The 25,746-nt window shown below is 43.6% G+C and overlaps 1 protein-coding gene across 2 annotated transcripts in view; it reads left to right on the forward strand.

The window, feature by feature from the left end:
• Positions 1–369: 369 nt before the first annotated feature.
• The window catches only part of LOC131681305 (ovarian-specific serine/threonine-protein kinase Lok), a 28,233-nt gene continuing 2,856 nt past the window's right edge, over positions 370–25,746 (forward strand). Inside the window, exons 1-4 of one of the 2 annotated variants that reach the window (XM_058962038.1) lie at positions 370–1,136; positions 1,494–1,651; positions 2,113–2,481; positions 2,538–2,718. In XM_058962038.1, the coding sequence (XP_058818021.1) occupies positions 944–1,136; positions 1,494–1,651; positions 2,113–2,481; positions 2,538–2,718 (901 nt within the window). In that variant the 5' untranslated portion in view covers positions 370–943. The remainder of the gene's footprint in view (positions 1,137–1,493; positions 1,652–2,112; positions 2,482–2,537; positions 2,719–25,746) is intronic. The other variant, XM_058962039.1, reaches the window with a different exon arrangement.

Consider the following 25,746-nt stretch of genomic DNA (forward strand, 5'->3'; position numbering starts at 1 on the left):
TTAACTACGGCAAAAATTACAACTCATTGATAGGTTTTTTATACTCAAATTTAAGTTGAATTTACCTAATTTTGAGTTCACCCCAAACAACTCAAAAGTACCTTCCTCCACGGAAGACCTCGACTGAGTCGAATCTCTCTTTTTGTTTTTGACAACACTAACGGCCAATTTCTTCACTGGATGAAAACCGGTTTTCGCAGAAAACCAGTTTTCAAGTTGCTGGTAACCAATTAGCCGAAAACCGGTTTTCAACGAAAACTGGTTTTCATCCAAGTGAAGAAATTAGGCGTAATAAGTGCGAAAGCGAGGCACAACTCAAAAGTAAGTTAAAAGAACTTATTCTGCAGGTTGTTTTATTTAACCGTGTAGTCGATATCGTCGAACTAGATAGTGAGTACCGTTACCAAGTTTACCGCCAACCAAATTTCCAAAATAGTTCGCTCGTTCAATCCAGTTTCCAGGACCTCCTTGCTAATCGTTAAATCAAGGGTAGAAGATTGTCGTGCAACCGCGAGGAGTGTTTCGCTGAAACAATTCAGTGTTTCTTGTTGCCGTGCTAATAGTTTAATGCGAGGTGTAATATAAAGTGTAATGAAAAGTGAAGGAATGCCTTATTAAAACACGGAATCTTGTTCGATAAAATATCTTTTATATTCTATTTACAAACTTTTCATCGTTTTCGTTAAGTTCGGATGTTTTTTTTTTTTCAATGCATGCGATTTGTTTTGTTCAAAAGCTCGTCTCAATTCTTAAGAAATCTGCGCAGATAGAAATCGCGTCTCATTGATTTCAGTTGTGCCGTTTACAAAAAAATAGTGCGTGGTCGTGTAATGTAATGTCTAAACGTTTTTGTTAAACGATCTAGTTAGCCAAGAGTGTATATTTTTAAGTTTGATGAGTTAACGGTTAGAAGTTTTACTGCGCGGCCCGGACTAACGACAAGATGGCAAGCAATACCGAACCAGATACGCAAACTCAGGTGACAACGCAACAGTCCGGTCTCTGGAGCCAGATTGAAAGTCAACCGGTGGAAAACGTTATTTGGGGCAGACTGTACGGAAAGAATTTAAAGATCAAAACGCTCGGTACTAAAAATCCACTTCCACTTATTTCCAGAGCTGCTTCCTGCAGCTATGGTACATGATTTAAGTTTTTCACAATATTATGGTGATATTAAACTAGATTGCAACCCTTTCTTTTCCGAGAAAATGTTAAATTTGATTTTAATATTCGTTTTACAATTTTTGTTTTGATCACTACACCGGTGTAGCCGGTCCTATAGCAATCAAGCTTGGATTCATTTGCTGCTGAATTTCGTTTCAAAAAGCACTGCTTTAAGGTAGCCGACCCCGAGTTCAAAAAAGATCCATGTAAATGCTAATTTTGTTTATCAATATCCAACTGGTCAAAGAAAGGGCCAAGATTAATTGAAATCATGCACCGCATTTTAGACGAACTTGAAATTAAATAATAACATGATTTACAATTCTCAGATCTATGCAATGAATCTTTCCATGTCGGCAGAGGCGAGGACAATGATCTGTGCGTTGGCAATGATTGCTTGCCGAAGAAGATACTAGCGCGTATCTCAAAAGTGCAGTTTTGTTTGCAAAAGGACATAGTCGATTTGCAGAACCCAACGTACATCGTGGTAAGTAGATGAGCAATATTGGGATTTTTGTTAAAATAAAAGTCGGAAGGACTGTGTGGTAAAACTAAAAAGGTTTGCAATTTTCATTTATGTTTTCTGTTGTTCGTTTGCAATGATCGTTTTTTAACCATCCGCAAGTCAAAAAAGTTCCATCTTTTACATATTATATCCTTTGTGTGATATACAGTCCTGTACTGATAGATTTTCGTAACCAATAAAACAAATTACAAATTAAATTACAATTATTAGCTGAATAAAATAGTTTTGTTTTCTATGGTTTACATGATATTCTCTTACGATGAAAATTTCACATTTAATGTGATTCGATTAATATGCACTTCGATTTTTTAGATCATGTTGAATTTATTAATTAATTATTTATTAATACACATCGATAAAACCTTTCCAATATATTCCTAGACGATATCTTGTTGAATTGAACTTATTTTTTGTTTCTCCAGGACAAATCCCGCAACGGCACATTCGTAAATGGTAATCTCATTGGGCTCGGCAAGCAGATGATCATCAAAAATGATGACATCATTGGCTTATCCCATCCCATGTTTAGAGCCTTTGTATATAAAGATCAATTTGCACAAAATGATTTAAAAGATCTGCCTAAAGCTATCAGTGACACATACTATGTGGGTCGGAAATTAGGATCCGGAGCTTGTGGTGTAGTTCATCTAGTCTACGATACCAAGTCCTGTACGCCATATGCAATAAAACACGTCAAGAAGAACGGTTTAGCCGAAAGTAGCAGGCCTAAGGTGTTGAACGATCCTCAGCGCGTTATGAATGAGGTCAACATAATGAAAAATTTGGAACACGTAAGTGTCCTTCGACTAACGGTGTGTGCATCTGTTCACTTTTTTTTACTTTACAGCCTTGTGTCATCAAGATGCACGATATTGTTAATACTCCAGATTCAGTTTACATGGTACTGGAGTACATGAAGGGTGGCGAGTTGTTGGGACGCATTCTCAGCAAGAAGGGCCTTTCTGAGAAAACCGCTAAGCTCTACTTCCTTCAAATATGTCATGCAGTGAAATATTTGCATGCGAAAGGTAAGTGTTCGACAGAAGCGTTCTACCTGCTACCTGGATTATGTTAAATACATCCTAAACCTGCTTTGGGATATATTTGATCGAACAAAGAATGGTATATATCTCATTGTGTTTGCATTTCCCTTTTACGCAACCTTCTTTCGAAACTCGGCTCAGGTAGAACCGATTAGAGTTCATTGATCAGATAGATTCTCATATAGAGTTTTCGATTGAAAGAACTGGTGTAGTTTTCTGCACTGAAATTGCACTTTTCTTGCAGAAGTGTTGTCAAAACACCGACACCATGTTCCATTGATTGGAACTGCAATAAAAAAGTGCAATTCCAGTGCAATTTCGGGGCAGATATTTGGCACCGAAAATTTTGTCGGTGGAGCCAGTGCACTCACTAACACCAACAACGCAAACGTCAAAACAACCCAGCCGTGGCCGCTAACAGATGTTCTTGTTGACATTCGATGTGGATCATTGAAAAATTATACGTGAAGAACGCTTTTTTCTCGAAAATTTTAGTTTTTGTTATTTGTAATTTTATTAGTGTTAATTGTTTTTCAGGTCAAGGAAAAATAACATTACATATTTTACAAATGGAAGGACTAATATACACGTCAATATTCTCTGGTTTTTGATAGCCTTTTCAAATCTCGTTTAGTGATTTCTTGAAGCAGGTTATTGTCGGTTAATTATTTCAATTGGAAGTGCGTTCCAGCTAAGGGCTCCGTAAATCAGCACACTTTTTCTGCTGCTGGCTGTGTTCATTGGGATGTGGAATAAGCTTGTGCGCTCCGAGACGCTTTTCTGAAGATGTTCCAGGATATGTCCGGGGTACTATTCGTAGAACCCGACTTTAAAGCATCTTTGTAATTCTTTGAGCTGAGTTGATAAACCTGGAACATACCGTGTCACCGTATGTGAGATAAGGTATGATGACTGCTAGCATCAGCTTCTTGCGTGTGGGTGTCGAAAGGACAGATGCGAAGCGGCGGAAAGTCCTTAATGTGCCGAATACTTTCTTTGTGATATTATTCACCTGTGTTGCCCATTTTAAGTTGCTGTCCATTTTTAACCCTAGATTGGTGACTTCTTTGGACAGCGGGATAATCTCTCCGCAAAATGAGATCTTGCTTTGGGGTGTGATGTTACCTTGTTTGTAGAAGATTACAGCCTGGGTTTCGCGTGGGTTAGGGAAAAGTTTGTTGCTCGCTGTTCACTGTTCGATTGCGTTGAGATCAGCATTTAATATATTGATCATATTTTCTACATATTGCACCGGGCCGGAAATGTAGATTTTCATGTCGTCGGCGTACAGGTGGTATTCGCAGCGTAGAATTTCAGGCATGCTATTAATATATAGGGAAAATAACAGTGCACTGAGGTAGAATCCTTGGGGAGTTCGTCTGTAAGTACTCTCTCCGCTGACTTCTTCCTATCTTCTTTGACAAGCTGAGTACGGTGCTTCATGTATGATGTCAACAGGTCGCATGCATCAGCATAGAAACCAAACTCTTCTAGCTTTTTGCGGAGTATCCGGTGACTTACGCAGTTGAAAGCAAGCGACAGGTCGACAAGAACCATCACAGTACAGTTGCCTTTGTCTAGGTTGATATAGATATCGTGTACGACTTTTGTTAGGGCGGTGCTAGTACTATGACGTTTTTGATATCCTGATTGATGTTTGGCAAGCAGCTGTACTGCCAAGATATGCATAACAGTCTCACCTGCATAGGAAATCCATAGCAAATGGGACTGTTATGCGTATCACGGCAGTGTAGTTGACGGTAGTCCAGAAAGCTATAGATCTGGTCGAGCAGAATTTTCTCGAATATTTTAGAGATGGCTGGGAGGACACTAATTGGTCGATAGTCTTTTGGCTCGACGTGATTGACAGATTTCGGAATCGGCTATGAAGGCCGTTTTTCAGATTTGCGGAAACCTGCGACTATCGATTATCGCATTGAAGAGGTGAACGAGGATCGGACTGATGTGAGGGCCTAATAGCTCGACAAATGAGATAGGTTAGAGATGGTCGGGTGGTTTCAATTTTTTCGAACCTGAAGTAGCCCTACACGTGTTGAGTTATATCTGCCTATGGCGAAACGAATTGCTGGCGAGTAGAATCCGCATTTATATATTTATTATTATTGAATGTCGGATTTGTAATGTTCTGAGAAACTTATAAACCGTCGATGTCTTAACCGGAAAGTAGGATAAATCGGAAAGTAGGATGGGCGCATTAGTCGCCTTCCAATGCGCACACCTTGGCTAAAGAGTCCGCCTTCTCATTGCCCGCAATAGAGCAATGTGACGGGACCCAAACCAAGGTAGTCTGGTAAGATTTTTCAGATAAAGCACTCAGATATTCCCGGATTTTCCCCAGGAAATACGGTGAGTTCTTTCCAGACTTCGCTGCACTGATGGCCTCAATGGAAATGAGACTGTCCGAAACGATGTAGTAATGGTATGCGGGCAGGGTGTCAATGATCCCGAGAAGATAATTAATGGCAGCTAATTCTGCGACGTAAATTGAAGCAGGATTATTGAGTTTGAATGAGGCAGAAAGATTTTCGTTGAATATACAGAAGCCTGTGGACCCGTCGAGAATTGATCCGTTAGTGTAGAACATTTTGCCGCAATCGACTTGATGGTATTTATTATAGAAAATATTTGGGACCACTTGTGGGCGAATGTGATCCGGGATGCCACGAACCTCTTTCTTCATGGATGTGTCGAAAAATACAGTTGGATCAGAAGTATCTAAGAGATGAGCACGGTTAACGTTATACAAAGATGAATTGATGTTCTGTGCCATGTAATCGAAGTACAAGGACATGAATCGGGTCTGAGAATTAAGTTGGACAAGCCTTTCGCAATTTGCAATCATCAATAAGTTTAAAATATCGCATCGAATGAGCAATGAGAATGAGATATTTTAAATGAGAATGAGAGGTCCCAGAATCGATTTTTTAGCGGAAGGACGCCCGCCAGCACTTCGAGACTCATCGTATGGGTCGATTGTATGCAACCCAAGGCAATGCGCGAACAGCGATACCGGATTCTCTCTAGTTTGATGAAATGTATGTTCGCAACGGAGCGGAAAGCAGAAACATCCGTACTCCATCACTGATAGTATCGTTGTTTGGTACAGCCTGATTAGGTTTCCTGCGGATAGGCATCCCATCATGTTCCGGTTATTGTACGGAGAAAGTTGTACCTTTGTTGGCACTTCTGTTTCAGATACCTAATGTGACATCCCCAGGTTCCTTTAGAGTCGAACCAGACCCCGAGATATTTGAATGTTGAAACCTGAGCAATAGTTTTATCCATTAACTGAAGCTGTAGTTTCGCTGGTTCACGCTTCTGAGAAAATACGACTAGCTCAGTTTTCTCCGTAGAGAACTCGATACCCAGCTGGAGAGCCCAAGCAGACAAATTGTCCAAGGTATCTGCAGTGGTCCGTGCAAGTCGACGGCTTTGGGACCTGTAATAGAGACCACACCGTCATCTGCAAGCTGACTTAGCGTGCAGGAATTGACAAGACATTTGTCAATGTCATTCACGTAAAAATTGTATAGGAGAAGGTTTAGACATGAGCCCTGGGGAAGGCGAATGTAGCTAAATCGTGATGTCGATAAATCACCATGCGAGAAATGCGTGTGTTTTTCAGATAACAGGTTTAGCAAAAAGTTATTTAAAATTGGTGAAAGACTTATCATAAAGAATGTTGATGAAAACTGAATCGTAAGCCCTCGTGATATCCAAGAATACTGATATGTCATTTTAATTTCTGTTGAGAGCAACGCAAGGCGATCGTTCGTCCCTTTGCCTTTGCAAAAGCCAAACTATGTATCTAACAGTAACCCTAATAAACATCTTATGATTCAAGAGCCTAACGAACAGTTCAGGGTATCATCCAAACAATATGTGGAATCGTTGCACTATATGAGTTAAAGTTCGTGTATAATATTTTTTATTAGGGAAGCCATTTGCTTCGACCTAATTGTCGAGGCGAAACAAGATCATTTTCTCGAATGACTTCCGGATACACGATAGCATTGTAATCGGTCGATACGAGTTGTGGTCGGAGGCTGGTTTTCCTAGTTTTTGGATGGCGATGACACTCACTTGTCTCCAATCATGTGTCCAATGTTACCCTCAAGAAACTTTCTAAATAAATTCAACAAGCGTCTCTTGGCAGAGTCTGGTAGATTCTTCAACAAGTTGAATATAATTCTGTTTGGCCCCGGGGGCTTTATTGTTAAATGATAAGTAAGCAAGTGAGAACTCCACCATCGAAAACGGTGTTTCGTTCGCAGTATTGTGAGGCGACGTGGCGCGGTAGATTTTCTGTGCCGGGGCGGGATCCGGACAAACCTTCTTGGCGAAATCGAATATCAAACTGTTTGAATATTCCACGCTCTCGTTAGTACTGCTTCGGTTTCGAATACGTCGGGCCGTGCCCCAAATGTTTCGATGTTTCTCTTGTTAACCCGCCGACAAAGCGGCGCCAGTAACTGCGTTTCTTGGCTTTCATTAAACTTTTCATTCGCTTTTCTAATATCGTGTAGAGTCGAAAGCTATTGATCAACCCGTCGTTCAGTAAGGCTTTATACGCGGCAGCCTTCTCCGCGTACACGTCTGAGTACTCTTTGTCCCACACGGGTTGGGAGAACGTTTTTGGGTGTTCATGTCGGGTACTCGTTTCGTCTGAGTTTGAATCTCGGTATCGAGAATCGAGTTGGATAAAAACTTATACTCTTCCTCCGAGGGAAGTACCTGTGTCGAATCGATTTTGGATAGCATTTCTGCGTAAGAGCGTCTGGAGCGATCTTTGACGGATCGCTTCAGGTCATCCGCGCGAAGTTTGTACGTTGGGCATTTCAAAAGTGCATACGGATTCTCCCCACAGTAAACACACTTCTTAGCGGACCTACTGCAAGTATCTTCTGCATAGCGTTCCCCACATTTACCGCACCGTTGCTTGTTACTACAGTAGGTGGCCGTATGACCTAGCTGCTTGCAATTGGAACAATTCATGACCCGTGGTACAAACAGACGCACAGATAGACGAGCTCCTCCTACTTCAACGTAGCTCGTAAGTGCAGATCCGGCGAAGGCTACGCGAAACCAGTCTGATGGATTTTAATTCCCATCTTCGATGTACTTTGATTGCAAATGCTTGCACTCCAAAATCTTAACTGATTGAAAGTTAGGGTCATTAAAGCGGCCAACCTCATCATTCATTAGATCATCGACAGTTAGACCCACATCACTTACCACAACGTCAATCTTCACATCACGAGGAGGAATGTAAACGCGATACACCATTGTAAAGAGGCTATTACTAACGATATCATTGACCGGTTTCAATGCAGTAGCGACTGCGCGCAGTTTATCTGACTGTAACTTTTTAATCTCGGTTACGGCCGAGTAACGTTTTGTCAGCTCTCGCGCAGCAGTTATGCTGTTTAACCATACCATCCAAGGACCAGCGGATCCATCCTGGTAAACGTTGATTCGGGGGGGGCGGTGCTGTGATATATTTGGGGGAAGTGGGGAAGATGAGTTGGAGGTAACAACTTCTGTCTCCGACTCAAATAGGTGTTCCTCTTCCCCAAAAGATTCACCTTTGGAGGGAGATCCTTCTCCTTGATCCATTTTGTTGCGGGAGCAACACGCTCGACCGCACTGTTTAACTTAAATAAAAATAAAAAAATCAAACGCAAAAATAAAAAAAAATCGATAAGAAACGTAAAAAACGAAACACTTCACCAGTTGGTTCCTGACGAGCTGGTAGGTGAATTGATCCTTCGTTTGTTTTATGCGTCACCCGCGTGACCTTTATCTGGTATAGCTCGTCTAAGCAAAGCCGTCTTTCAGGTAATAAAACTGTTTAACACCGCACTACACTGAACTGCTTGACACAATTTAACGTTTATAATGTTTATACTCCTGCCCTTGCTGGGATAAACACCTTCACTGATATCGCCTAAATCAAGGTAATGTTACAACAAACATCGCGCGTGTGTAACGAAGGAGCGCTCGGTTACGAAGGCTTGTAACTCTTTTATTCTGTATTATAGGCTTATAGACCATAAGCCTTTACCTCCATAGTTTTTGGAAAACTTGAAAAAAAAACAAGTTCTTTCAACTGGGCATCCATGAATATATAACAACTAAGAGATCACTGTTTACGATTATAAAACTGAACACAAAAACGTTCATGGATGACTTATAGCAATCGTTGCAATCAATTTAATATTGAATTCCCTAAACCTCAAGGAGTGTATACAATATTCCTTTATTTCTGGGAGTTCTAGGATAACCATGAGACGTTCGTAGAGTACCTGTGGCATTCATTGAACTCAATACAACATTGCACTTGGTATCATGAACCTCAAGGAGTATGCAGAGAACAAAAAAATATAAAATAGGATGGTCAGAATCGGACCATGGTTGGGTATTTCGGACCTTTGGTTGATTTGCTTGGGAATGTCCATACACAATCTAGTAAAAGAAAAACTATCTGAAGCAAATATGAGTGTGGAGTCGGAAAATCGGTTAAGGGAACCCTTCACTAGCGCCGCATAGTAGGAGTAAACTAGACTAACCTTCGGGCAGTCCTTAGCCTACAAAAGAACTATGCCGAACACATCATTCTTAATTATCATGATATTGAAATCCAAAAAATAAAAGAAATTGCATGTTCACTAGCGCCGCCCAGCGGATGAAATCCGAATGAATCTTCTTCCATCCCCAAGAACCTTATTGAGAACAACATCGACCTAAACCATAAAACCTTTGAGATAGAACCAAGGATAGAACATAATTTTCCAAATACTACGCTAGGCTATTATGTACTTTAGCGCAGCCTAGTGGACGAATCTAAAAATGATTTATTCATTTACGTGCAGCATTTGATCTACTGATGTATATCGTCAAATTGAGTCACTAGCGTTGCCCTGCAAGTTAATTCCAAAAATAATCCATAGGTATACGGGTTGATCTTGACCTACTGAAAAACTTTTCTGAAAAGATCATATCTTTCAATTAACAGAATATTGACATATGCCATTATATTATGTGCTGCGTGTGCTCACTAGTGCCGTATAGAGAATTGCAGACTAATCGGTCACTAGCGCAACGTTGCGATAATTATATGATCTACGGAAATCGTTTTGTCGAATTCCTTTCAAGCGGCCCAATTAACCGCGCATTAAGAGACACAACTCTAAATGTTGTTCGGTGTGGGATTTGTTTATTTTCCCGTATAAGTTGGTACCACAATGAATCAAATTGTTCAAAACCTTTTTGATCAACATATTAGGGTCTGCACTCTGGTTGTCCACCGTTTGACTGCGCCGTATAACAATATCTACACATTTTGATAAATTTTCCGACTGTACCTAATGATTAATCCGCTTAAAGCAACACTTATTTCTTATTTAAGTGCTTTATTTTGTAAATAAACAAACATCAGCTGTTGAATGACAGCTCGACAAACTACACGCACACATTCAAGAGTGCACTCGATTTGCGTTGGAGCGTTCCATTGGCACCGTGCCAGTGCAAAACACTGGCGCGGTGTCAGTGCCATCAATCGAAAACCCTAATAATATAAATGTTGAGTGATGTGCCTATTTTCATCTTATTACGGAAGGTGCGCATTATTTCTTTAAATTGCCGGTCTGTAATCGATGCGATCCGCATTAATTGTTAACAGTATCTTTTATTTATTTTTTACAAACAATAATTACAAATTTTAGAAACGCTTGTGTTTGAGCGAAAAGAAAGATTGAATTATGCGCATCAATATCGGATGATAAAATGAATTGGTTCAAAATAGGCATGTTGAAGCTTTGAAATTAAGCTTCTCTTGTAATGATTCCAATGAAACATTAAAATTTTCACACTAGACGTTATTACCACTAGATTGTTTTTAATTGATATTAAAGTCAATTAATATGGAACTCAGTGACTGTATTGCATGTAGAAGGATTCAATATTAAATCATGAAAAGGGTTAAAGAGATCATTTTTAAACAATTTTAACTCGCTTATCGCTACGTTGCAGAGACAAATTACATGGAAAATACACGTTAATCTACATCGCAACCCTTTGTAATAGCCATCGCACAAGTTTTTTTTACGCTGAAATTGTGGCAAAATAAGAGGAATCAGCTGAACAAAAGCGCAAGTTGAGGATCAAAGGCCGCTTCTTCAACTACGGCATCATCAACGTGCACTGCCCACACGAAGGGAGACCCGACGACGAGAAAGAAGCGTTCTACATGCAGCTGGAGCAGACATACGACGGTTGCCCTCTGCGAGACGTGAACGTTGTCATCGGCGACATGAACGCACAGGTAGGAAGGGAGGCAATGTACAGACCGGTGATCGGGCCTAACAGCCTGCATCCCGTATCAAATGACAACGGCCAACGATGTGTGAACTTCGCAGCCTCCCGTGGAATGGTAATTCGAATCACCTTCTTCCCTCGCAAAGATATCCACAAAGTCACCTGAAGATCACCGGACCAAGTAACAAAAAATCAAATCGGCCACGTTCTAATCGACATCACAAACATCACAAACGTCCGCACTTATCGCAGTGCGAATATAGATTCGGACCACCACCTGGTTGCAGTATGCTTACGCTCAAAACTTTCGACATAGCTCTCGTCGAAGCCGAACGCCGCGGCTAAACATCGAGCGGCTACAAGATGGCAGAGTGGCTCAAGAATACGCGCAGCAGCTGGAAGTGGCACTACCAACGGAAGAGCAGCTAGGCGCAGTTGCCCTTGAAGATGGCTGGAGAGATATCCGATCCGCCATAGGTAGCACCGCAGCCACTGCACTAGGTACGGTGGGCCCGGACCGAAGAAGCGACTAGTACGACGGCGAATGCGAGCAGTTAGTCGAAGAGAAGAATGCAGCATGGGCGAGAATGCTGCAACACCGCACGAGGGCGAACGAGGCGCGGTATAAACAGGCACGGAACAGGCAGAACTCGGTTTTCCGGACCAAAAAGCGCCAGCAGGAAGACTGAGATCGCGAAGCGATGGAGCAGCTGTACCGCACTAAAGACACACGGAAATTCTACGAGAAGTTCAACCCCTCGCGCATGGGCCACGTACCACAGGCCGACATGTGCAGAGATACAAACGGGAATCTTCTCACGGACCAGTGTGAGGTGATCCAGAGGTGGCGGCAGCACTACGAAGAACACCTGAACGGCGATGCAGCAGACGACGAGGATGGCACGGTAACGTACCTGGGAGCACACGCGGAAGACATTACACCACCGGCTCCGGATCTCCAAGAAATCCAGGAGGAGATCAGCCGGCTCAAAAATAATAAAGCCGCTGGGGTTGACCAAATACCAAGCGAGCCTAAAACACGGTGGCGAGCCACTGGCTAAAGCGCTGCACTGGGTGATTACCAATATTTGGGAGGAGGAGTGTGACGTCCCTCGGACGAGCGCACCTACTGTCGCACTACTCTGGTGGTCGACATCGATATTGCCGATCGATCGACGCGAGAAGTGTCAGAGAAACGGAAAGAAGGAGGAAGATAAAAGGAAAAAAGAAGTTATATAGAGTGGTCACATGCAGTGCTGTGCTGATCGGAGCATCGATTAAAATTATTATTAATCTCGTTGTTATGAATTATTTAAAACTAGTTTAGCCTAAAGATCAGGTAGTAGATGAACTTACCAACTACAATTTATAAACTAAAAGCATTATTTCTTAGACTATATATACAACTTAAAGCTAAAGGTAAACCTAACCTAAAAGCTATTTAAGTTACTTACAAAACTACAGGTAAAATTATATAACTAATCTAAAAAATACAGAAATAATAATGAAATGTACGCATAGATAGACATCACGATCAAGGCCAGGATCCACGATCGTTGGGAAACATAGAGCGGGAAGATTGACTAAACGTGAGTAAATATTATACACATTGAACTATATTTAGAGCAAACTATTTTCGCAGGATATAAAAATATCTAAATACACGGATATTAGTGCATCTCGGAAAATTGTCTTCGTTCCCTCCGAAACAACTTTTTATATCGTTTACCAACGAGCGATGTCGGATCCCGGTATGGATGCTGCTAGCAAAGCCAAAGGCACCTCTGGTGCGGTTGTCGTAACGTCCACCCCCACATCTGTACACCTTTCGGACACAGAGCATAAGACCAAACCGTCGGTTAATAGCTGTACATTGTGTAATAAGCCGGATGACGATCATATGGTGCAGTGCGATACGTGTGATGTGTGGAATCATTTCTCATGTGCGGGTGTTTCTGAGAACGTCGAGGAGTGCAGCTGGATATGCTTGAAATGCGCTACCGTGAAAGCAAAGAAAGGCACCAAGTCTCGACGAAAGAACACCTCGAAGCAGAAATTGACGAAAACGTCACGGAAAACAACAGTTCGGGCAACAACTGCAAAGACGGCGAAGAAGGTAACCTCTAAGGCGGAGCGGAAAAGTAATGTTGGTGGTGCGGATGCGAAAGGCGAAAATGTTCCAGTCGTAGAAACCATAAGCAAAGATTTGGAGAAGCCGACGAAAAGTCGGACGTTGAGTAGAGCGGACTCAGTGACATCGGCAGCGTCGCGAAAATCCATCAAAGCACGTTTGGATGTGGAACTGCGGAAGATTAAAGTCGAGGAAATGTTGATGCAAGAAGAGATGCGGCTTATGAGAGAGTTTTCGAAGAAGAAGTTTGATGTTTTGAAGAAGATGGCTGATTTCGATAGTAGCGACGAATCCGTAGGGGACCATCAACATGAAAAAAGCAATAAAAACAAAGTGCAAGATTGGCTAAAGCACTCTACGAAGAAGGAAGTGGAAACCGATGGCACCAGCAACAGAGAAACGTCTGAAAGTGACAGTGATTCGGATTGCGATACGGAGGGTTCATCTTGTCTACAAGCCAATGATGCAGATGGCGAAGAAGTGCAATCCGATGAAGAAGAATATGGGATTAGTGCACGATCAGTGTCAAAGCGGCGACAAGCGTTATGCAGCAACAAACGACTTTCTAAAAGTGAGGTAGCTGCACGTCAAGTTGTTCCTCGTGAGCTGCCCAAGTTCAACGGCAATCCAGAGGAATGGCCAATGTTCCTATCAACGTACGAAGATACCACGGCTATGTGTGGGTACACAGCAGCCGAGAACATGATTCGTTTGAGAAACTGCTTGAAAGGAGATGCGTTTAATGCAGTTCGTAGTTTCTTAATGCGACCAGAAACTGTAGGAAAAGCGATCAGTGCGCTGAAGTTGCGATTCGGTAGACCGGAAACGATTATCGAGTATTTGAAGGAGAAGATTATTGCGATATCACCCATCAAATCGGATGCGATGGAAAAGCTGGTTGACTACGCCTTGGAGGTGCAAAACCTTTGTGCCATAATACAAACTTGTGGCGGAAAGGAGCATATGTGTGATACGACTCTGTTGAGGGAACTTGTCAAGAAGCTACCATCGCAAATTAAACTGGATTGGGTGCGCTACAAAAGGACTAAAACGAAGGTGACACTATCCACATTCAGTCGTTGGATATACACCCTAGCAGAAGACGTGAACGTGGTATTCGAGCCTCAGTGTCGATCTAGCAGGACTCAGGAGTCCCGAGAAATCCGGAAAGAGCGATACGTCAACACTCTCGCCGAAGCTCCTACCGAGGATGGCAGAGATATGAACCAATCCATTCATTCTACTCAAAGCAGTCAGCCGGGAACCGAAGGAAATAAACCCTGTCCAGCATGCAGAGGGGATTGCAAATATCTGGGGAAATGCAAACGTTTCCTGGAGCTGTCATACGAAGCAAGATGGGCAACAGTTCGTGGATTTAACTTCTGCCGCAAGTGTCTTAGGCAGCATAGAGGTGGTTGCAATTCTGGGGAGTGTGGAAAGAACGGCTGTACCTTTAAGCATCACATTCTGCTCCACAAAGATTTGCTTGAAACATCTGCATCGACTAGTGTTTCTAATCAGAATGAAGAACGCAATGTTAATACGCACCAGTCCAGTACAGGCCCCGGTTCCTTCCGTTACCTGCCGGTAACACTATTTGGAAACGGGGTGCAGATGAAGTGCCACGCATTCTTAGATGACGGATCAGAGTTAACGCTCATCGATCAGCAACTTGCCGAAGATCTGAAGCTCTCTGGGAAGGCCCATCCACTCTGTCTTAAGTGGACTGCAGGTACTCATCGTTACGAATCTGGTTCACACAGTGTCAACGTTGAAATAAGCGGACAGGAAGGAAAGCGAACGTTACTACAAGATGTAAGAACAGTCGAGGAATTGCAGCTACCTTTCCAGTCGTTGGATATGACTCAACTAACGGAGAAACACGGCTATCTGCGTGGAGTACCTGTGGAATCTTATTCCAATGTTCGGCCGCGAATACTAATCGGTTTGAAACACGCCAATATTATGCTCGTTCGAAAAAGTCGTGAAGGCAGGATGGGTGAACCTATTGCTGTAAAAACGAACCTTGGTTGGACCGTATACGGTGGTTGGACATCAAAGAACTGCATCAATATCAGTCATACTTACCACGTCTGTAGCTGTAACCAACAAAGTGTTATACATCTAAACCAGATGGTTAAAGATTACTTTTCCCTTGAAAATTCGGTGGTCATACCGACGCAATTTGAACGACTGTCGAAGGAGGACAAACTAGCCATGTCTTTACTAAAATCCCGCACACACTTCAATGGAGAACGTTATGTAACGGGGTTGCTGTGGCGTTCTGATAAAGTTCGATTGCCAGATAACAAAACAAATGCTATTCGCCGTTGGAGATGCTTGGAGAAACGCCTGGAGAAGGATAAAGAGTTGTCGAAAATATTGGACGAAAAAATCAAGGACTACCAATCCAAAAACTACGTCCGTAAACTTTCCACAGAAGAACTCTCACGAAAGTACGAACGGGTATGGTATCTGCCCATTTTTCCGGTATACAACCCAAACAAACCTGGCAAGATCAGGATCGTGTGGGATGCTGCTGCGTCAGTATATGGAACCTCCCTAAATTCGACACTCCTCACTGGTCCGGATCAGTTAGCGTCGTTGGTGGGTATCCTGTATCAGTTTCGCGAGCATCGAATTGGTCTCTGTGCCGATATATGCGAGATGTTCCACCAGGTGGGGATCATCGCCGAGGACCAGCAGTGTCAGCGCTTTCTTTGGCGCGATAGTGAAGAACATGGTGAACCAAGCACTTACGTCATGCAGGTTATGACCTTCGGGGCGAGCTGCTCCCCGGCCACAGCGCAATTTGTGAAGAACAAAAATGCCGATAGGTTCGAAGGCGAATACCCAGAAGCAGTGACGGTCATTAAGGAAGGATACTATGTGGATGATATGGTCGTAAGCGTCGAAACAGAGCAGGAAGCAGTTGCGCTGGCTGAATCAGTCCACTTTATCCACAAGCAGGGTGGATTCGAAATTCGCAATTGGGTTTCCAACTCACCGCTGGTATTAGCCAGAATGCACGAACAGCAATCAAGGGAAAAGGATCTGAACATATGTGCTGAACTGTCGAACCAGAAAATCCTCGGAATGTGGTGGGATACGCAGGACGATGTATTCAAATATAAGATCTCCTGGGCGAGATTTGAGTCAGCCTTGCTTGATGGAAGCCGCTGCCCTACTAAACGGGAGATACTTCGGACATTGATGACCATTTACGATCCTCTAGGTCTCATTGATCATTTCTTGATCCTGCTAAAAATCTTGCTTCAAGAGGTGTGGCGTGCTAATGTGGAATGGGATGTAGCTATCCCCACCAATCTGTACGAGAGATGGCGTGACTGGCTGCGTCTGCTGCCAGAGTTGGAGAAGCTGCGTATCCCGAGATGTTACCGGCAGTTTACAAAGGCGACAGAAGCTGATGCGATTCAATTGCACATTTTTGTTGATGCCAGCGAAAGTTCCATGGCAGCGGTAGTGTTTTTGCGATTTGCGAATAATGATCAGATTGAGTGCTCTTTGGTTGCAGCCAATACACGGGTGGCGCCGTTAAAATGCACATCCATTCCACGTTTGGAACTGCAGGCTGCGGTTCTTGGATGCAGACTGGCAGCTAACGTTACAAGAAGCCTTAAAATGAAGATCTCCAAAAGAACGTTCTGGACAGACTCGCGAAATGTTCTTTGTTGGTTGCGAGCCGATCACAAACGGTATAGTGCCTTCGTCGGATCGAGAGTCAGCGAAATTTTGGAGTCTACGGATATCGTCGAATGGAGATGGGTTCCAACACGATACAATGTGGCTGATGACGGGACCAGGTGGCGCGAGCATCCTGATTTATCTTCGGAAAGCAGGTGGTTTAAAGGTTCCGCATTCCTGAGGCAGGCAGAAGTGGAGTGGCCTATACTTCCACAAAAATCCCTTATCACGGATGAAGAAATGAGACCTAGTGTGCTATTGCACTTCCTAGCTCCTGAGGCGGCAATCGATGTAAACAGATTTTCCAATTGGCGACGTTTGCTTGCTGTGACAGCATACGTGTTTCGTTTCTGCGCGAACGTTCAACGTCACCGCAAAAGGGATTTATTTTGCAGTGGACCCTTATCACGGGACGAACTTCGCAGAGCGGAAGAATACCACTTTCGGCAAGCGCAACGAGATGTTTACCAAGACGAAATTGCAGTGCTGGAGACTAAAGATGCGGTGAAGCGGATTTCGAAAGCAAGCTCTCTCTACAAGCTAAGCCCATTTATAGACGACAGTGGTGTCATGCGGATGCGAGGGAGAACTGGGGTGTGTGCATATCTCCACAACGATGCGAAGAATCCGGTTATACTGCCACCGAAACACATGATCACTTCGTTAATCCTTGTGCATTACCACGAAATGTATCTACACCGTAATTACGAGGTTGTAGTTAACGAGGTACGGCAAAAATTCAGTATTTTTCGCCTGAGACAAGCACTTATATCGATTCGCAAGAACTGCCAGCGGTGTAAGAATCGCGACGTTCTTCCACAACCGCCGGAAATGGCAGACCTACCCGCAGCCAGACTATCAGCATACACGAGACCATTCGCGCATGTAGGGGTCGATTATTTTGGATCGATTGAGGTGGCTGTAGGTCGCAGGGTCGAAAAGAGATGGGGGGTTCTGCTGACCTGCCTGACAATAAGGGCAGTGCATATAGAGATAGCCCACTCCTTGACGACAAGTTCCTGCATTATGGCTCTGAGAAATTTCACGGCACGAAGAGGTACACCTATCAGCTTCTATAGTGACAGAGGGACTAACTTCATAGGAGCCAAACGGGCGCTGCAGGACATCTACCAGACGATCGACTACAATCAGTTGATGCGTGAATTTGTCACACCAACTACTGCATGGCAGTTCAATCCACCGGCATCACCCCACATGGGCGGAAGTTGGGAGCGCCTCATCCAGTCGGTCAAACGGAACCTTGCTGAAGTTTTGAGAATGCGGAAACCCACTGACGAGGAGTTAAGAAACGCACTGACGGAGATTGAAGGGGTACTTAACACACGCCCTCTTACTCATGTTCCTATCGAAGACGAAGCGGAGGCTGCACTAACACCCAACCACTTTCTGTTGGGTTCTTCTGATGGGTCGAAACCGTTGACCTTGCTTAATACTGACGTTTCTACAATACGTAGGGGACATCCGACTTCTCAATGGCTTGCCAACCTTTTTTGGAAGCGTTGGATCAAGGACTACCTTCCGGATATTACGCGGCGCACCAAATGGCATGAGAAGGCGAAACCTCTTCAGGTTGGTGACATTGTCGTCATCGTGGATCATGAGCATCCTAGAAACTGTTGGCCTAAAGGACGGGTCATCGGTGTAGTAACCAGTGGAGGACAAACTCGCAGAGCTACTGTGCAAACCGTGCACGGAATCTACGAAAGGCCGACTGTCAAGCTGGCGGTGCTAGACGTTAGGCGCGAGTTGGAGTAAGAGGAACCGAAGTGTACGGTCCCCATACCGGGGGGGAGTGTGACGTCCCTCGGACGAGCGCACCTACTGTCGCACTACTCTGGTGGTCGACATCGATATTGCCGATCGATCGACGCGAGAAGTGTCAGAGAAACGGAAAGAAGGAGGAAGATAAAAGGAAAAAAGAAGTTATATAGAGTGGTCACATGCAGTGCTGTGCTGATCGGAGCATCGATTAAAATTATTATTAATCTCGTTGTTATGAATTATTTAAAACTAGTTTAGCCTAAAGATCAGGTAGTAGATGAACTTACCAACTACAATTTATAAACTAAAAGCATTATTTCTTAGACTATATATACAACTTAAAGCTAAAGGTAAACCTAACCTAAAAGCTATTTAAGTTACTTACAAAACTACAGGTAAAATTATATAACTAATCTAAAAAATACAGAAATAATAATGAAATGTACGCATAGATAGATATCACGATCAAGGCCAGGATCCACGATCGTTGGGAAACATAGAGCGGGAAGATTGACTAAACGTGAGTAAATATTATACACATTGAACTATATTTAGAGCAAACTGTATTTTCGCAGGATATAAAAATATCTAAATACACGGATATTAGTGCATCTCGGAAAATTGTCTTCGTTCCCTCCGAAACCGAACAAGGAGATTTTACCGGAGGAGTGGATGGAAGGTGTCGTGTGTCCTATCTACAAAAAGGGCAACAAGCTGGATTGCTGTAATTACCGAGCAATCACCCTGCTGAACGCCGCCTACAAGGTACTCTCCCAAATACTATGCCGTCGACTATCACCAATTGCAAGAGAGTTCGTGGGGCAGTACCAGGCGGGTTTCATGAGCGAACGATCTACCATGGACCAGGTGTTCGCTCTTCGTCAAGTACTGCAGAAATGCCGTGAGTACAATGCGCCCACACATCATTTGTTCATCGACTTCAAAGCCGCATACGACACTATCGATCGAGATCAGCTATGGCAGATTATGCACGAGTATGGATTCCCGGACAAACTGACGCGATTAGTGAAGGCGACGATGGATCGGGTGATGTGCGTAGTACGTGTCTCAGGGACGCTCTCGAGTCCCTTCGAATCACGCAGAGGGTTACGGCAAGGTGATGGTCTCTCGTGTCTGTTATTCAACATCGCGCTGGAAGGTGTAATAAGAAGAGCAGGGATCGACACGAGTGGTACGATTTTCACAAAGTCCGTTCAGCTACTTGGCTTCGCCGATGACGTTGATATTATTGCACGAAACTTTGAGAAGATGGAGGAAGCCTACATCAGACTGAAAAGAGAAGCCAAGCGCGTCGGACTTGCTATCAACACGTCGAAGACAAAGTACATGATAGGAAGAGGTTCACGAGAAGAGAATGAGAACCGCCCGCTTCGAGTTTGCATCGGTGGCGACGAAATCGAGGTGGTTGAAGAGTTCGTGTACTTGGGCTCACTGGTGACCGCCGACAATGATACCAGCAGAGAGATTCCTAGACGCATCGTGGCAGAATATCGTGCTTACTTTGGCCCCCGCAAGACACTTCGGTCGAACAGAGTTCGCCGTCGTACGAAGTTGACCATCTACAAGACGCTGATTAGACCGGTAGTTCTCTACGGGCACGAGACCTGGACCATGCTCGTGGACGACCAACGCGCACTTGGTGTCTTCGAACGGAAAGTGCCGCGTACCATCTACGGTGGAGTGCAGATGGAAGACGGCACATGGAGACGGCGAATGAACCATGAGTTGCATCAGCTGTTGGGGGAGCCGCCCATCTGTCATACCGCGAAAATCGGACGACTACGGTGGGCCGGGCACGTAGCCAGAATGTCGGACAATAGCCCGGTGAAAACGGTTCTCAATTGCAATCCGACCGGTACAAGAAGACGTGGCGCGCAGCGAGCACGATGGATCGACCATGTGGAAGACGATTTGCGGACCCTTCGCAGACTGCGTGGCTGGCGACGCGCGGCCATGGACCGAGTGGAATGGAGGAATCTTTTGTATACGGCACAGGCCACTTCGGCCTTAATCTGTTAATAAATAAATAAATAAGCTGAACAAAAGTTGTTTTACAAAATCTATTAGCCACTTTATAAAGTTTATGCAGAGGAAATATAATAAAACAGAAAACAATTGAAATTGATTCTACCGAGAGTAAAGATGTTGATTCATGCGTATTTTTCATGAAATTCAGCTCGGCAGCGGAATAATGAGCGAAATAAGTTTGTTTACAAAAATCTCATTAGCTCGTTTTGAAGAATTAATATTGAATTGTGATTTCTCTCATTTTCATTTGTTTATCGTGAAACAAATGTGCCATAATAGTGGTCAATTGATCTTGTTCTTAATTTCAAACAGTCCCTATTCTGGCAATAGTTGTTTACGCTGCTGTGACAACGCCCATCGAGCGCTTGCTAATTGGACTTACGAACACTAATGCAGTTTTTTGATTGAAAAAAATCTCGCTTAACTTTGTCATCTTTGTTTATTATTTTCAACCATGTTTTGATGTAAATATTTACTGTTTGCGGGCCCGGTCGCCATACTTATTCTCACCTCGTACTTACGTTTCGATGGGTTGGTTTTGCTGACGTTATGCTCCGTTCCGTGGATCCGGATACCATCACCAGTTTCACTAGCTAGAAATCAACACACTCAAAAACAACGTATGTATCCCATCTCTTATTTTATCTTATTTGTTGCACGTGTGAAAGAACGAAATCCTGGTCCAACTTCTGAAAACTAGAGTGACCGGCTGTAGGAAGCAATCCTCTACGCTTTCGGATTGATTGGATGATCTCAAATGCCCTATCTTCAAGAAGAGCCCAAAAACTGCGCCCGTAGGCATGAGTCCTTTGTCGGTGAAGACCAAAGCTTGTTTCGAGAAGCAATCAACGACGGACCAAATGTTTACCCTGCGACAAGTTCTGGATAAATTGCAGGAACACAAACGGATTCATAATTTATTTTTGGATTTAATGGCGGCGTACGATTCAGTGAAACGAATCGAACTGTGACAGATAATTCTTGAACATGGTTTTCCGACAAAACTGATCCAGCTGATTTGTCGGACGCTGGACGTAAAAAATAGCCAGAAATACATGCGACTCGTTTGTGACGTTAGCTGGATACACTCTGTAATCTACACTTTCTAATCTATTGTTCAACATAGCACTTGAAGGTGCGATACAAAGATCTGATGTGCAAAAGGACGGAACCATCGTCAAGGGAGATCGCACGTGCTTCACGGTTGACATCGACATCATTGGCGTTGATCACAGAGCAGTGCAAGAGAAGCTGAGAGAATCGGACTGACTGTAAACTCTGACAAGAGGAAGTACATGGTAACTGGTAGAGAGCGCGGCAGTCCAAAGGGGGTTGATTCCGAAGTGGAAATCTAAAGCGTATCACAGCTACGAATAATACTTTCTATGGTTTACTTGCTCTATACAAATCGCTGACACTCCCTGTTGCTCTGTACGGCCATTAAATATGGGCGTTGAAGGAAACAGACTATCGAGCGCTCGGTGGGTTTGAAGAATTCTGCGTTCAATACTTGTCGGCACAGTAGCAAATGGAGAATGGTGTAGATACATAAACCAAAAGCTGTACTAAATATACAAACATGCCAATATTAGAAGGCTGATAACACACGGCAGACTACAGTGGGCTGCATAGTAATGCCGGATAAAAACCAAAGTTATCAACAGAGAACCTGGAAGAAGTCGCAACCCTCGCAATCGTTTACTGTATACAATCAAGAAAGATGTGCGTACTGGAGGGCATGCGAGGAGACTGAAGACGAGTATCCTGGAAATCAAATATTTTCGGTCATAGCTCAGAGTACCCCGATTGTTCGGTCACGATGATGAGTTGCAAGCGTGACGAATTTGACTGAAATATAAGTAAACAAATAGCATAGGAAGGAAAGTAGATCAGAACCATTTTTCAAGTTAAGTAGGAAATATGATTGAGAGTTCATTGGAGTACACTGAAGTTTTTTATGCGGTTTTTTATGCGACTTTTTTATGCGGATTTTCAAAGTTATGCGGTTTTTTTCAGCGGATTTTCAAAGTTCTAAGATTCTTTTTATGCAGCCTCCTTTTAGTTTTTGGGGCATCACCTGAAGCGAATTTTATCGAAAGATAGATCCTCGTCAATGCACATGCGCAAACAAAGGACATAAAATGGTCATATTTTTATTTTAGATTATTAATTACTAGTCTTTAAAGGATATGGGGAGCATTCATGATGTCAGTGAAAATAAAAACAAAGTTACTGAAAACCTTTTTACCTTTCTCACAATAAAGGTTATGTAATCAGTAGGAATTTTGACTTATTAGCCGAGGCCCGCAGGGCCGAATATTTTATACCATGCGACTCAGCTCGGCGAGATCGGAAAAATGTCTCTATGTGTGTGTGTATTTTTTTTTACTTGGTGGTAAAGCGCCGACCCAGTACACGGTCAGTAGTTAGACCATACTACCGATTTCGTCCATTGTGTGCCAGAGTGAGAGACTGTGAACAGAGAAGATAACTCTGAACCCTACTCCTCTAAACTCCACCAAAAAATCCGCCATTTGCCTGATAACCCGGATTCCATTTGAAATGATTACTCCTCGGGGAGGCGTGCCAAGCGCTTTACTTGATTCCAGGTCTAGCTAGTCGTGCTAGATTTCGCTGGTCTCATAACCGCCATATTAGTCCTGCACGGCATGATATTCTGCATGCTCTCCTCTCTACGTTGACCAGTTGGATGCTGTGGTCGATCCAGTGATTCCGATTGGAGGGTGGCTTCCGGTTCACTTATGCCCGACGACCCTATATTGGTGGTTTGTCGCGTTCGGTGCTACTCGGCGTAGTTCCCGACGGTGTAGCTAGCCTACCTCGGCGGGGAGTTCCCCGACGAAAAAATATCTCCTGCAATCGGTGACGGACGCGTTGAGCTCTTCACGACCACCCACGCACACCTACGCCTGCGATCTCGTAAACATGATTACATCTCGATGATAGTGAGCGTCTTAACACTCATAAATTCTCAAACGCGGTCTCAAGTGAAACAACAAAAAAGCCCCCGCGCACGTGATCGAAAATCGGTCACATCCGAAAGTATGTCCTCGATCCCAGAAGCCTAGGTCCATGCCTTCAGCTGGACCAATTAAGAAAATACGCTCATACCTATTAGGCAACACGTCTCATGGCGACATGACCAGGAACCCTAGCGATATAAGGGAACCCACTCTCTGCTAGAATCTGAACCGTACACCGAAAATTAATATCAGACTCACGGTTCGCGCGACCATTCAGAAACACACGCAAATATGTTACAAAATCACGTCAGCATACAAACGTTAGAGCCCCTCGCGATTATCCAAGCAACCTACGTCCACGATCTCGCAAACATGATAACACCCCGGTGATAAGGTGGACGTCTCAGCACTCATAAACTTACAAACGCAATCGCAAACGTCAACCTAAGAACTCCCGCGCTCGCGCGATCATGAATTGGGCACGCCCGGAAGCCTATTCTCGGTATCAACAGTCTAGGTCCATGACAATTAATAAAAAAGAAACAAAAAAAAGAAAATTGAAAAATTAAGAAAAGAATAACTCCATATCCACTAGACAACTCGTTCCATGGCGACATGATCGGGAACTCTAGTGATATGAAGTAACTCACTCCCTGTCAGAATGTGATCCGTACACCGAAAAATATATAACAGAATGACGGTTCGCGTGGCCATCCAAGAACACACGCGAATATGTTACAATTGGGTTACAAAGTCGAATTTATACACGTGAAGTCACATACACGCGAGCACACGCGACAAACATACAATGGCTGAAGCCCTTCGCGATCATCTTCGCACACCTATGCCCGCGATTGCGCAAACTTGATAACACTCCAGTAATAATGTGAACGTTTTAGTACTTACGAAGCTACAAACGCGAACCCGCAAACGCGTGCGATCATGAATCGATCACGTCCGGAAATTTGTACCCTCCATTCAAGCAACTTAAGTCCATACATTCAGTTATCCCAATCAAAAAATAAAACTCATCCACTAGACAACACGTTCCAAGGCGACATGACTGGGAACTCTAGTGATATGGAAGAACCCACTTTCTTCTAGAATCTGAACCGTACATGAAAAATTAAGTATCAGATTCACGGTCCGCGCGCGATCATTCTAGAACACACACAACTATGCGAAAGGCACGCGGTTTTAATATAAAATTTATACACGCGAAGTTACATACATGTCAGCACACACGACATACAAACGCACACGCACAATCGAACACGTTAACGTACAAATGCTCGAGTCCTACGCGATGATACACGCGATCGCGAGGTTGCTACGCCCGCACATACTTGAACCGTACAATGAATATCACATTCAGAATCACTGCCCGCTACAACTGGCCTAAAGCAGTGTTTTAAAGGGCGCCATTGCCTGTCTCGTCTGCAATTGTAGTGTATGATTCTGACGGGGGGCCCTTCAGAGCCTAGCTCTACAGCTCCAGTTGGACTAAAGACGCTGAATTCCTCTGGATAAAGACTCGCCATCTCTATCTTATTCTTCTTATTTATATGTGTCATTCCAATCGAGCACGAGGCTTGTCAAAAACACTCAATCCGAAGAAAAAATCGTTTCGAATCCTTCTGGAACGAGGTCCATTGACAGGTCTCGTGCTCGATTGGAATGATACTGACAGATAAATGGTAAACAAACGATTGACGTGTCGAGTCTTTAACCAGTAGGATTCAGCGCCGTTAAGTTGGACAACTCCCGAAAAAAAATATTGATAATTTAACACGCGTTGTTAGGAGCTTGATATTTTGAATTAGACAAAATAGAGGACTTGACGTTACATACTTCGTGACAAATAGGCGCAAAATTTAGTCCTCCCGAGGACCGGTGTTTACTTGACAGACAGTTGCCAATTCGTCCGATTTTGCAAATTTTGTCTCGCGGGATGGACCCTCAGCTATGAGCTGCAGTTCTATCAGCCCGTTAAAAAAAACTATGGTAAACTAATGGTAAATGGAT

Source organism: Topomyia yanbarensis, chromosome 2 (genome assembly GCF_030247195.1).
Source record: "Topomyia yanbarensis strain Yona2022 chromosome 2, ASM3024719v1, whole genome shotgun sequence".
NCBI lineage: Eukaryota > Metazoa > Arthropoda > Insecta > Diptera > Culicidae > Topomyia > Topomyia yanbarensis.